Source organism: Prinia subflava, chromosome 1 (genome assembly GCF_021018805.1).
Source record: "Prinia subflava isolate CZ2003 ecotype Zambia chromosome 1, Cam_Psub_1.2, whole genome shotgun sequence".
NCBI lineage: Eukaryota > Metazoa > Chordata > Aves > Passeriformes > Cisticolidae > Prinia > Prinia subflava.
In genome coordinates, this window is record NC_086247.1 from 98,141,998 (window position 1) to 98,154,831 (window position 12,834).

General features: G+C 39.6%; 1 protein-coding gene across 10 annotated transcripts in view; it reads left to right on the forward strand.

Annotated features, from left to right (window-relative positions):
* Positions 1-222: 222 nt before the first annotated feature.
* PDE1C (phosphodiesterase 1C) overlaps positions 223-12,834 on the forward strand; it is a 261,099-nt gene continuing 248,487 nt past the window's right edge. For 9 of the 10 annotated variants that reach the window (XM_063404870.1, XM_063404829.1, XM_063404836.1 and 6 more), the window contains exon 1: positions 223-437. In XM_063404870.1, the coding sequence (XP_063260940.1) occupies positions 248-437 (190 nt within the window). In that variant the 5' untranslated portion in view covers positions 223-247. The remainder of the gene's footprint in view (positions 438-12,834) is intronic. The other variant, XM_063404893.1, reaches the window with a different exon arrangement.

Consider the following 12,834-nt stretch of genomic DNA (forward strand, 5'->3'; position numbering starts at 1 on the left):
CAAAATCTAACCCTTTATTGGTTTTTTGTGTGCTACCTCCTACCCAGAGATTTGTCAGCTACAGCGGGCTTATTGACTTGTCTCGCACTAATTGACTGCCACCTATGATAGGGGAGCCTCTAGCCAGTGGAACTCTGAGCAGGCATGTAGATAACTTGCCAATGAGAGTGTTTGGGGGAGGAGAAAATTCTTGGGTGCACACCTCTCAGATCTGGCTCCCTGTAAGAAGATGTGAGGCTTGGTGTGTATGCTGTTACAGGCTGATACTCGAGGGCAGCTAAGAGTGAGCCCAAGTGCTCTGCTTCCAGGACGGAGAGAAAGGCAGCTGCTGAAAGCACAAGCTGGCAGGATCATGACAGACCCAAGCAGCAGAAAGGAAGGATTTAAAAAACGCCGGAGTGCTACATTCAATATTGATGGCTATAACTTTACAATTGGTGAGCCTGATTTAATTTGTCTTCTTTATTTTCTTTCTTTTCTTTCTTTCCTATCTTTCTTAGTAAGTTCCAGTAAGTACAGCTAAAAGACAATTGTTGTTAACTGCTGTTTGTCAATATGTGCCTCTAAAATGTACAGATGTCCTGCAATTTTTGCCTGCATTGGTTTTGCGTTCTGTTTTCTGTATTTTCTTTTGCCCAAGAAACTTGCCTTTGATATGCAGCAGCTCTATGTCATTTTACTGGATTTTGGCACAAATTCACCAAGGTGTCTGCACTACTTTTGTTTTAGAACCTTACCTCAGGAAAGCCTCGGCTCCAGGATTGCAGGTTTCCAGCTTGCTAGCTGTATTTCCTTCCTATGACCCAGATAGTCATCCTTGGGAGTCTCGGCTTTCTTTGCAATATTTTATTGTTTACTTAGCCAGTGTTTTCAAATTCTGTAATCTTTAGTCATTTCTCAGTTTGCACAAAGATATATATGTGTCTGTTTGCAAACACAAGAAGTAAAATTGTGGAGGCAATGAGAAATACTGAGGAAATATTAGGAATTTTAGGATGGATTGCTGTAGTTATTTGGAGAATGTTGTTTCATGTTTATGTTTGCTGTCTTGTGGAAAAGTGAGGCCTCTCAAAGTGAAAATCTTTTTCCAATAGACTTGGTACACAAAATTTGAGGAATCTCTGAGCAGACTGCTTTGCTACAAATGCTTATCTTTCTAGGGTATGTGTATATATATATGTACCCCTATACATGTCCATATCAATTTTAGAAGCAAAGCAAGCTTGCATCCCATTTGAATTTTTCGATTAAATCCAAGTTAAAGTATTTAGATAACTTAATCGTAATAATCAATAGAAATTCCTGTTGAATACCTTTAAGAAGACAGAGATTCCAGTTCCTTGCCATTGTGAAATCAGAAAAGTTTTTCCTGGGTGATACTAACATAATTGGGCCAGAATTTTATCTAATAATGATGGATATGAGCTTTTATTGCTGTGGAAGGAAATATCTGTTTAGTCCTCTGTTGCATGGAGGACTTGTTTTGCAATCATTAACATGCAAACATTAGGCTTGTTGAAAAAAAAAATGGAGATATATGTTTCATTAAAATATCTTTACATAGTTAAGATATCTTAACTATCTGTTAATATTCATATAGCACTTTAAAGGTGAAACTGCCAGGCCAATGCTGCATTTGAAATTTCTTTCTGTAATGGGAAGGCCCTCCACAGGTTGTTACAATATGCTCACTTTTGCACCCCTATCTTAATCTCTTCCACTCTCAGCATCATTATTAGTAATGTAATTAATTAATTAGTAATTAATTAGTAATAATTTTGTGTCAGTCTGGTGAATGAACCTTTTTTTTTCTTTGAGTGGTTTGTTTTGTTTTCTGTTTTTTAAAGTCAGGAACAAACCAACAGGATTGCTGGGTTTGTTGCTCTGCTGTCTTTATTGCTACTCATGCTCACAATACAATGCACCAGTTTTAGGATCAAATGACTCAGGGCTGAGACCTGAAGGTTGTCTTGAGTAATCAAAAATGTATTTCGGATCTCTCTGCACCCAAAAATTGTTACTGTCTCTTTAAGGTTACAGTCTCGTTAAGGTGGCACGTCTGGAACTGGCAGGCAGGTGTGGTACACTTAAAAAGGTTGGAGCAGAGTCCTCTTTTTCACCTTTTGTCTTGCTTTCTCATCTCTTTCTCCCTTCTTAGCTTTCACCTTGAAGCTGAGGTAGTTTGGGCAGAGGCTTCCCTTTTGTGTTCTCTTTTATGTGGTGGCATTTTGCTGAAGGCAGAGGTTGTTTCGCTGGGGAGGGGGAAGGAGTTCTTGGCTAGCCACCCAGAAAAACTGTATTTCTGCAATCAAAAACTGTTTCAGAGTGAACTTTGCAAACCTTTATTAACAGTGCAAAGCTTGAGCTGGTCCCTCACCAGGGACCTGTGTGGATTCTGGGAGACTGTTTCTCTCTACACTCAAAATACCAGTGGTTCAGAGGACAGCAGCACCAACACTGGTGGAGCGTACTGGGAGGCAGAAGGAAGGCAGGCAGTGGAGCTGACCCACACGTGCTGGCTGTTCCCATATGCCACTAGAAGTGCTTTGTAAGCTCCTATCTTCCCTGGGGGGTTTACTGACATGCTTTCCCCTTTGTCTCCTGAATCTCATGGTTGCCAGTGAATGCTGCCATCTTGGTCAGATGCCATTTTTGCTTTGTCTCCCTACATGTAGTTGCCTGTGATGGATGCCATCTTGAAAGGTGTACTTTGCCATTTTGGATTTCTCTTTGCTCTCAGGGAGTTAATGAGATTTATCAGTTTTGTAACTAGTGATTATTTACTGTTATTTTTTGTCTGTTGTAGTTTTGCTTGTTAGAAAACTGATTTTTTTCCTCTTACATCTACTCATATTTCATTTGTCCTTATTGGTGGAAAGGGATTGATTAAAACAGTGAGAGAGAACTCATGTTAGAGCGATCCCCTTTAAATTGTCTTAAAGCAAAACTCATTTTTTTTCTGCTTCTTAGGACAGTTGCATTGCAGCTCCTGTGCTACTTTCTTTGGTGTGCGTCTGTATTTGATGCACACAGTGTATTGATTCTATGATCTGTGTATTATATAACCTTTATTTTTATATCTGGGCAAGTGTGCATTGTATTGAATCACATAATTGTAAAAACTTTGTAAACATGCTGTGTAGTATTACCAGCACTGTGTGGGAGATAGACCTAAATGATTCATGTATTTGTTAATCATTATACTGAAGAAAATAAATCTATTCAAGAAACCCCACAGCAACAATAATGTGACAGAGATGGGCTTAAATGTCTTTTTTTTTCCATCAGATGACAATTTTGGTTTTTGTGTCCTGATGATTTTTAAGAAGTTCTTGGCAAATATTGAGCTGCTACATCTGCTACTGTAGAGAGAGAAGGCTGATACACTTGAGGAACAGACAAATATTCGTTTGAGAGAAAGTAACTTCCCTTGGGGTGTAAAATGAATCGTAGTAGTTGTCATGTAACATTTACAAATTGTTGTCCAACTCCGTTCCAGACAGAGTGGGAACAACACACTAGGAGTTTGGGTAGGTTGTTGATGAATTAACTGTAGTATTAGAAGGGAAGCATGGTAATAGTTGTAACTTATATCTTCACTATCATCACCTTCAATGGCATGGTTGAGAGCACTGGCAAAGGATGTTTGGTCATTCCATTGCTTCTTTTGGTGAGCTTGGCAGTGTACAGTTTGCAATTTGTCTCAATGGTCTTAAGCGTCTTCTCCAACCTAAATGACACTCTGAAGAGAATATATTTTGCATTGATTCACATTTATACTAACTTCTAAGAAATCATGATCTTTACAGTGTTTTGAAAACTGATTACTATGAGACTTAATAAAAAATTTAATGAAAATTCATGAAAGACCTGGGCCTAACATCAAACATGAATGTATGAGGGCAAAGAAGAAGCCTGGTGCAAGAAGAGCTGCTTGCTGAAGGCTTGTGTCCCTGGGGCTGGCCAGCATCTGCTTACAGAGCAGAGCAAACTAGAGCAGCTTCTCAACTGTTCTAATTTTCACCTTAGCTGCTTATCACATTGGTGTTGGGACACGTGAGCTGTGGGAACTGCACACTTCCCAAGGACTTTACATATCCCTGCGGAAGACAGGGATGTGCCATATCAAAAGGCAAATGTGTGACAATCCTATGTAGCTTCTTTCTGGATGAAGAAACAATGTAGTTACAAATCCTTTTCCGCTAGATACAACTGCTTTGACAGAGACTCTGAGGAGGATTTAGGTGGACTGGCCCAGTGAGGATTTTGAATATTGCACTTTTACGGACTTCTTGCACTGCTAGTTGGTGGAAAGATTGGAGCCACAGTGTGAACCTTTTAGTGGGACTATTCAAGAACTGGAATCATGCAATTTAATTTGCTCTGGAAAGCTCAATCTGTCTCAGATGAAGACTTCAAGATTTTTATTTGCCATGGTTTATGTCACTTAATTTCAGAGTACATGAAGTTTTATATATACAAGATACTGTATTTGAGCTCTTGTTTGACTTTGGCTGTTTTCCTCCACTAAAACATAACAGAGAGGGAGTTAAGGCCTTTTTTTTCCCTTCTGTGGATTGTCTTATCACTGCTGTGTAAATGAGAGACTATTAACTCAGAATGCCAATTAAGTGTTACTTGCTGTTGTAATTGACGTTTTAGAGGTTGGTCTACTGTCTTTAAATCTGGGAAAATTATAAACACAAATATTAACAAGAAGATATTTTCCTTCAGCATTAATTACATTTCTGTGACTGAGACCTTAGCTTCAGTAAAACTCCAATTTTCTGGTTTTTATATCCAGAAGCATCTGGCAACACTGTTTGTCCTATCTAATGTATAAAATAAATTTTTAAAACTTACACTTACACTTTTTGCATGTAAAAGCTTTTCCTCCGGTTACTATTGTGTTGATTTTTGATTCAAACACAAGGTACAAATAGGCCAGAAGGCAGAGACACTTGGCTGGAGACAAGATACCTATTCTCTTTGTGCTGCATCCTAGACCAAGAATTTGTCCCCCTATCTATCTTCTGTGAAGGAAAAAAATGCAGTCAGGCCTTTTACAGACAACAAATGATGGTTACTACCTACAAGGAGGAGCCCGATCTTACCATATGAAAAATAACTTTGCCTGTGCTTTTTTTCCTCTCTGGACTTTGGCCAACTATTCCTGTTCCCAGTGCTTTCTGAATTGATACAAAGGTATAAATTTAAAAATTCAGATTTTCTAGAATCCCTAAATTTCAAAATAAATAAAAAGGCATGAAGTCTTCTGTGCCTTTTGAGCTCAGTTTTAGGCAGGAAGGCAGCCAGGCCTGTTCCTGAGCAGGCGGGCTCTGACAGAGAGAACTTTCTGTCATGACTGTTCCTTCTCCCATGTTGAAATCCAGAGGTCTGCCTCCTCCTCCTCCTCCTCCTCCTCCTGCTGAGGATCAAAGTCTAGGAGTTTTCAAACTAACTCTCTTTGTGGATTTGTGTTTTTGCTGCAAATTTTCTATTTTAAACTCTTGTGCTCTACTAATTGGTCTATTGTTTTGATGCAGTGTAAATACAAGCTCATTTTTCCTAGATCTGTAGCTTTGGATGACTAAGAAAGCAAAAGGCTCCGGGACATATAATCCACTTATTTGTGTACTAGTGCAAATCAAATCAAGGGGCAGAATCCCGACCAGCAATAAATATTCATCGCTCCACTGCAGTCAGGAGAACTGCAATGATTTATATAAGCACAGGATCTGTCCTGGTCTTTTCCAGTTAAAGTTGCTATATGTTGGAGAAGGAACTGCCCTACATACAAGACAGGCAAATAATGCAACTTTTTCATGCATTGCTTGCAAGACTTCATCAAGGTTATGTTAATGTGATTTTGCTCCCTATTTCTCCTTGCCAGGTAACAGAGCTTGTATCTAACAAACCGGCTGAAACTTGATTTTAAATTTCTAATAGCTACAGGCTTGAAATTTTAAGGACTGAGAGAAGAACCCTCATGATTACGTCCAACAGCTTTGTACTATGACTGCATGGTAAGTAAGAGTTGTCGTGCAGGGAAGGATGCAGTAATTATCGAATAGATGCACTTAATGAAGTCCCTACTGGCTTCCCAGCTGGTGAGTACAGTGGTTCACTAGAACAACATGAAACAGTCACTTGGGTCATTATATCACATCCTCCCTCTTGTTGTCATAGCAGCTGCAATCAGTCCCCTGAAAATTTTTCTTAGGTGCAAACATCATCTCTATTAAATGGCAGTGCATGGTTGGTCTCTTGCTGCTACTGCTGCATGATGATACATTTCATGTCTGTAGATTTAGTATTGATGTTGCATATTCTTTCTCTTTTAGTATTGATAGTCAATCATTATTAGGAGTCAAAGCATTCCAAAATCAAATTTTACTTGTTTCTTCCTCATATACATGGGTAGCGGAGGTCCTTCTAGTTCTCCTACATGCTGATTGCTTTTTATGGACTAAACTTTTCACATTCTTTTTTTTTCTTTCCATTGTTGGGTCTTGCATTCTTGAACTGTGGTAACAGATCTGGTCCCCAGATTTTGTGCTAGTGTTTTCCTTTTTATATTTTATAATTTTTCTCTCTTTTATTTTGTACTTTGCGAATACCATTGTGATATAGTTTGAATGGAGTCAAATGAAAACTAAGCTTTCTTGCTCTGATCCCCATACACAGCTAATCACATACAGAGAATTTCCAGGGAATTTTTTTATTGCTTAAGTTGAGCAAGTAATTTAACACCTTTGGAAGCAGATTTGAAATAGAGATATCCCTCTGGCCGCCCTGGAGGGTTTGGAGACTGTACAGGAGGGTTTGGAGACTGGACAGAGGGGTCTGGGATCTGTACAGGGGGGTCAATTAGACCCACACAGATCCCAGGAGGACACTGACTCTGATTCCTGTCCATGGGAGTGAATACTCACATGCAGGAAGAATCACAAACCCTAAGAATTTAAAATAAGTAGTAGCTGGTTTGTTATAGAATATAAATGTAGAAATTAGGATTCTTAGTATATGGGGCTGAAGAGACAAGATGGAGGAATTGGGCAGTGGCCCCAGTGCTCCTTGTTCTTGCTCTTGTCCCCCATCTTTTCCTGAGTTGGATTTTAGAGATTGGTTGAGAGTGGAAATGACATGTTAGCATAGGTAGTAGGCATTGGTAAAATTTTGTAAATAAAAAATACGTCTTGGACAGTGGTTGGGTCAAGAGTACCGTACATAAGGTGCGGGGCTCTCTGATCCGCCCCAGTCCAGCCGCATGTCTTGCTTTGCTGGGGATGCCTTGCAAAGCTGGACAAGAACTGATAGATAATTAAGAATAAACAACCTTGATAACATGAACTGCTGGACTCAACTTGTCGTCTCTGGCTTCGTTGTGAAACACCTAGGGCAAAGAGAAGACTGAAAACCTTATTACCTCGGGGAACAGCAACCCCGAGGAAACTCCCAGGGAACAGCAACCCTGGGGGAACCCTTATTACCTTGGGGAACAGCAACCCCTAGGAGAATCTCAGGGAATCATAACCCTGAGACCCCATGATTAAACTAGAGTAATTGCTATTTTCCTCAAATGTCAAGTTATTGTAATTGTAACCCTCTAGGAAGTGAGCAAAGAATGGAAAGCCAAGGAGAAAATGGATTCTCTAAAACTCATAGAGTTTTAGAGAATGTAGGTGCCAATATATACGTGCTCAAAGTGCAAAGCGTGTTTTCCTCTCATATTAAAATGGACATTTTGCAGGATAGCAGGTTTATGCTTGATGTGATATGAGCAGCAGAATATTAAGCTCCTTTAGTTCATACTGATTTACTCCCCAACTCCTGAATCTATAATGACTACCAAATAAATATACTGGTAATAATCACTATTGCCATGGAATGTACTCTGAAAAAGGCATCTTCAGAATGTATAGGCCTTATTTTGTGGCACTATACCACATTATATTAGCCTAGAGGAAGGACATGGTCTCTTCTTCCAACTGCTGACCATTGATTAAAAGACAATCCATTTTTTTTCATCTTGAACATTACCAGAATTTCAGAATTACAGATCTGTCAGGCTGCATTATGTTCTGACTCTGACCCTGGTAAGTCAAGTAAGTCAAAATATAATTTGGTCTGAAGTGGGGTTTTGTTCTTTTGTTTGTTTTTGTTTTGTTTTTTTAACTATCATATAAGCAAATCTAAGAAATCTCCGTCAAAGCTGAGGGAAAAAACCCATTTTCTTTCTTCACCATAATCTGAAATTTTAAAATAAAAAGTGATAATCAAAGCTGATTTCAATCTGAGTCATAGGTCTGATGATCTATATAAGAGAGTAGTCATCTCTGAACTACTCAGTTCAGTATGAATATACTCCGTCTTCTGCAAAGAGCTATTGCTGTTAAGACCTTTTAAGGGAGCACGGATATAACTGTCCCTGTGTTGCATCGGCTGCACCACTAGTATTGAGGCTGAAGGCCTTACACCATTGTCACAGAGATCCTTGAAGGTACATATACCTTCTGCTATGCACCTGTGGGCTGGCAGATAGCTCCTGCTCCACCAAGAAGCCAAAACTGGTTTGTCCTCATGTTTCCTCTGTTGTACAGACTTAGCATTCACTGTGGCCTGCTTGCCTTTGAAACTACTGAAATAACACTGTCTCTAGAAAGACTTAAGAGATTTTTCCATCCAGAATCAGTGATATGCCTTAAAAACCAAGATGTCTGTTTGAAAATATTTTAAAATGCAGAGTGTATTTATGTGAGTAAATGCTTTTGCATCAGAACTGGAGACCAGTTGCTAGAAAGGTGTCTGAAAAGAGCTGTCTGCTCGTACTCACCAGCAGATTGCCAGTGAGGGAACTGTGAAGCAGCACTTGGTTTCTATAAAAACCAGAAGTTTCTATATACACTTTAGTCATCAATCTGAAAATCAATTGCTTGAAAAAATTATATCAGATGGCATCATGTTATCAGGTCACCTCTGTTACAAGCTTTAGAAAGCACACAACCTGAAAAGAAAAAAGACTAGGTCATAGTCCTAACATCTGCACCAGCAGCTTATGAAATGGTTTAGTGTTACTATATCGTATGGTTGACTTGCTGTATTGAATATTATGAGAGGTTTATCTACCTCTCATTATTATCTTTTCCAGATTTTTGCACATGTTGTTCATTGTGAGAAACCCTTCCTATTTGTTCCACCTGGCAGGTGAGCCAAAGAAGCATTAAGTTTTGTTAGATCAGATTTGATTTCATGAGTTAAATGTGGCAAATCCTGCCCTGTTCTTGGCGTGCTCTCTGAAGCGCAGGCAAAATGTACAGTCTGTTCATATCGTGGTTATGCAGTGCTGCAGGGCAGGATTTATTACTCAGACATTTGGACTCCTGAACAGAATCCTAAAAAACTCTTAAAGTCCATTATATTTGATCCCATGCTGCTTAAAAACTACACGAAGAGTGCATGCACGGGTGCCAAAGTGTTCACGTGGAAATCCTCATCAACACCCGTGGAGTGACAGTGATTGAAAGGAGCTGGAAACCCAGTTCACTTCCATTAACTGAACCACTTTGGCAACATTTCTAGAGCCACAGAGCTGTTCATATTCAATCTCCTGTTCTTGAGACAGTACACAGAAGAGTGAGAAGGGAGAATTCTCTGATGATTAAAACTGAGTTGCTGAACACTTAAGGAGAGGAATTATGAAGCCTCTTCAAATAAGAGATTGTAATGCTCCTTTTCTACTGCCCATGCAAATGTTGGTGGATGAAAAAGCAGTAAACTTAAGAGCATTTTCAGTTAGAGCTGCCACTGATGTACTTGAGCTGTGAATCCACTCTGCTGTGTGGCATGTGAAATAATTACCTATACAGGATTCCTGTGATTAAAAAGGAGCTAGTAAGTCTCCCTCTTCTTGTCTTTCTGTTAGCATGAAGATGAAGTGTTGAGGTTATTGGCAAAGAAAGGAGTTTCTTAGGCCTCATTTTAAATATTCATGTGTGCATTTGTTTGACTTTATGGAAACAGAAAGGTAAAGCAACTATGCAGCAATTGTACAAAAATATAGGAGAATTACAAATGACAAAGCGTAAAAGTCAGAGAAGACTTGGGAATTAAAGATCCAAACAGAGGAGTTGTAAAGGCATCATTCACACTTAATTGCCCTCCTTGTTTAACTCTTTTGTCCTCTTGGCTTTTTGGATTTTCTGGGAAAACATTAGAAGTGATATGTAGGAAAAGAGGAATGGGAAAAATGAATTACATGTTCAGAAATAGATATGGGTGTCCTCCAAGGGAAACACAAAACAAACTATGGGCTTCCTGGCATATGTTTCCTCAAGTATTAGCTAGATGTGTTCTGGATCACCCCTGGGCTTGGATGATGCTGGAGGCCCCTTCCTGTCCTGGATGGGAGGGAGGAGAGGCATCACAGAAATTTCCTGAGAAGTGCCATTCACAGATGTAGGGCTAAATCTGGATGTTCTGGGATTGCAGAATGAACTAGAAGGGCAAAGGAAATGGTGTATACTTAGTCCCCATTGAAAACAATGGGATTATTGCCTTGTAAACACAAACATTTTGTAAATAAAACTTCCAGAGACTGCATGTTTTGAAGTTCCTTTAAAGTGAACTCTCCTAGGAACTGAGAGACAGAGCCCACAGCATGCTACTGTTTTGCTGAGTAGGATCTGTTCATATGTAGGAAAATATCTGATGAAATATCACCATATTTGATGAAAACCTTAGTGGGCAAAGTGATGATCCCAGGGGTGCATACAGATTAAAAATTAAAATAGGATGCTGGAAAAAAATAAATGCAAATCATATGCAAATTACACAAATATGAAAATAGTGTGTTCATCTCTTGAGGGAGAAAATGCAGTCATCTCTTTGTCTGATACAAACAACAGAAAATAGAGGCAGTGGATCTTCTTTTCTTTTTGGCTTTTGGAATAGACCCAGTGAGAGAAAATGTAGATAGAGCCTGCTGCAAGAAATGTGGATCTGACATATAGTTACTATCTCAGCCATACTTCCTAATACCTTAAAGTCTATTATGTGTATTCTGAGCTCACTTTTTTACAGGAAAAATAGCAACAGTTAATAGGAATAGTAGTTTAGCATCTATACAATCTGTTCATTGTAGACATCCAATGAAAGGGAAAAAATAAGTCAGGTTAGACATGTTTCTTTTTTAGTAAATCAACTAGCCTGAAATGCTTGTCTTTATGAACTGCCACAGGAATCAGTCCAGGCTGTTGAGTATTGCAGTCTTTGCACAGGGAGAGGATGAAAGGTTATGTGTGTCCTAAAACTATGTCCTATTCACCTAATGTTCATAAATGAGACAATGTAGAGCAAGGTCACAAGAGCTGACAGGTTTTTTAGAGCCTCTGAATTCTCAAGGAGGTCTGTCTGCTCAGTCCAACTTGTAGCTGTGGCAAAAGGTGAAAGCATACAGGATCACAGAGTGTTTAAGGGTAGAAAAGACTTCTGGAGGCCATCCTGTTCAATCCCCTTGCTCAAGCATACTACCTATACCAGAATTGTCTAAGACCATGTTCAGATGGCTTTTTAATATCTTCAAGTATGGAGGCTCTGAAACCTTCTAAGAAACTTAGTGCCAGTACTTGGACAAATTTGCAGTAAGAAAAAAGAGGTGTTTTTCTTGAGAGGTGTTTTTTGTGTTCAGAGGGAACCTTCTGTTCTTCAGTGTGTGCATATTGCCTTTGGTCCTATCACTGGGCACCACTGTAAAGAGCCTGTGACTGTCCTTTCTGCACCCTTACAGGTCTATCTACACGCTTAAAAGATCCCCCTAAGCTTTCTCTTCTCCAGGTTGAAGAGTCTTAGCTCTTTGACTTTGTTTATCCATAAGGTCTTTTAATTATCTTTGCCCACTTTTGGTGGACTCTCTTCAGTGTCTCCATCTCTCTCTTGCTCAGAGAAGTTCAGACCTAGACTCAGCACTCCAAGTGTGATCTGATCAGTATGCAGAGTAGGGAAGTATCATCTCCATTGGCCTGCTGGCAACACTTAATGAAGCCTAGGACACTGTTAACTGCCTTTACTGCTAAGGCAAGTTGCAGGCTCATGTTCAGGCCCAGTTAAATATCTTACCTATCAGTGAAGCCAGGCTTTGCAGTTTGGCATGACTCTGCTGTGACATCTTCTCTCCTTTATGAACCTCTGGGCCAGGGAAGAGAGAAGTTATGCACCACACAGTGTACTAGTTCCCTTCAGGAGTGCCAGCTGGAAAATTTCAGGCTGCACTCCTGTAGCTCCTCTCCAGCCTTGAAATGCTTCCTCCCATGGCACTGGGTTATGCAATGGAAATAGGGCTGCTGGTCAGAAGGTGTGCACTTCTGTGCTGTAACTGCTGTTGAGGGAATCAGTCTAATACTGCATGATCTCTTATGTTCTGTTTTGTGGCACGTATTGGGCAGAATCAGGGCCGTTGAAAATAATCCAGGGCGATCAGGAGTAAAAGGCAAATGCAAAGTACTGTGGTTAGGTTTTTTATTCTTTGAGTGTTTTTGTCACTGCAAACATAGTTTAAGATACCTTTACTATGGATACGAAGGCTCTAGGTTTCTTAATTTTTCAGGAACAACTTGTTTACACCTGGCTGCACTAAAATCTTGAAGAGGCATGCTTTTATTTATAGTTATCAGAACCTTTCTGTCTTCATAGTGGATGACATTCACAAAAGCTCCTAATCCAGAGGCAGTTGAGGCTCTGCTGTCAGGTGAGAATACAAGTACTTATGTCTCTGTGATTCTTAAAATTAAGACTTGCCCTCCCAAAACATCACCTACTTTTGTATCTTAGTATCTT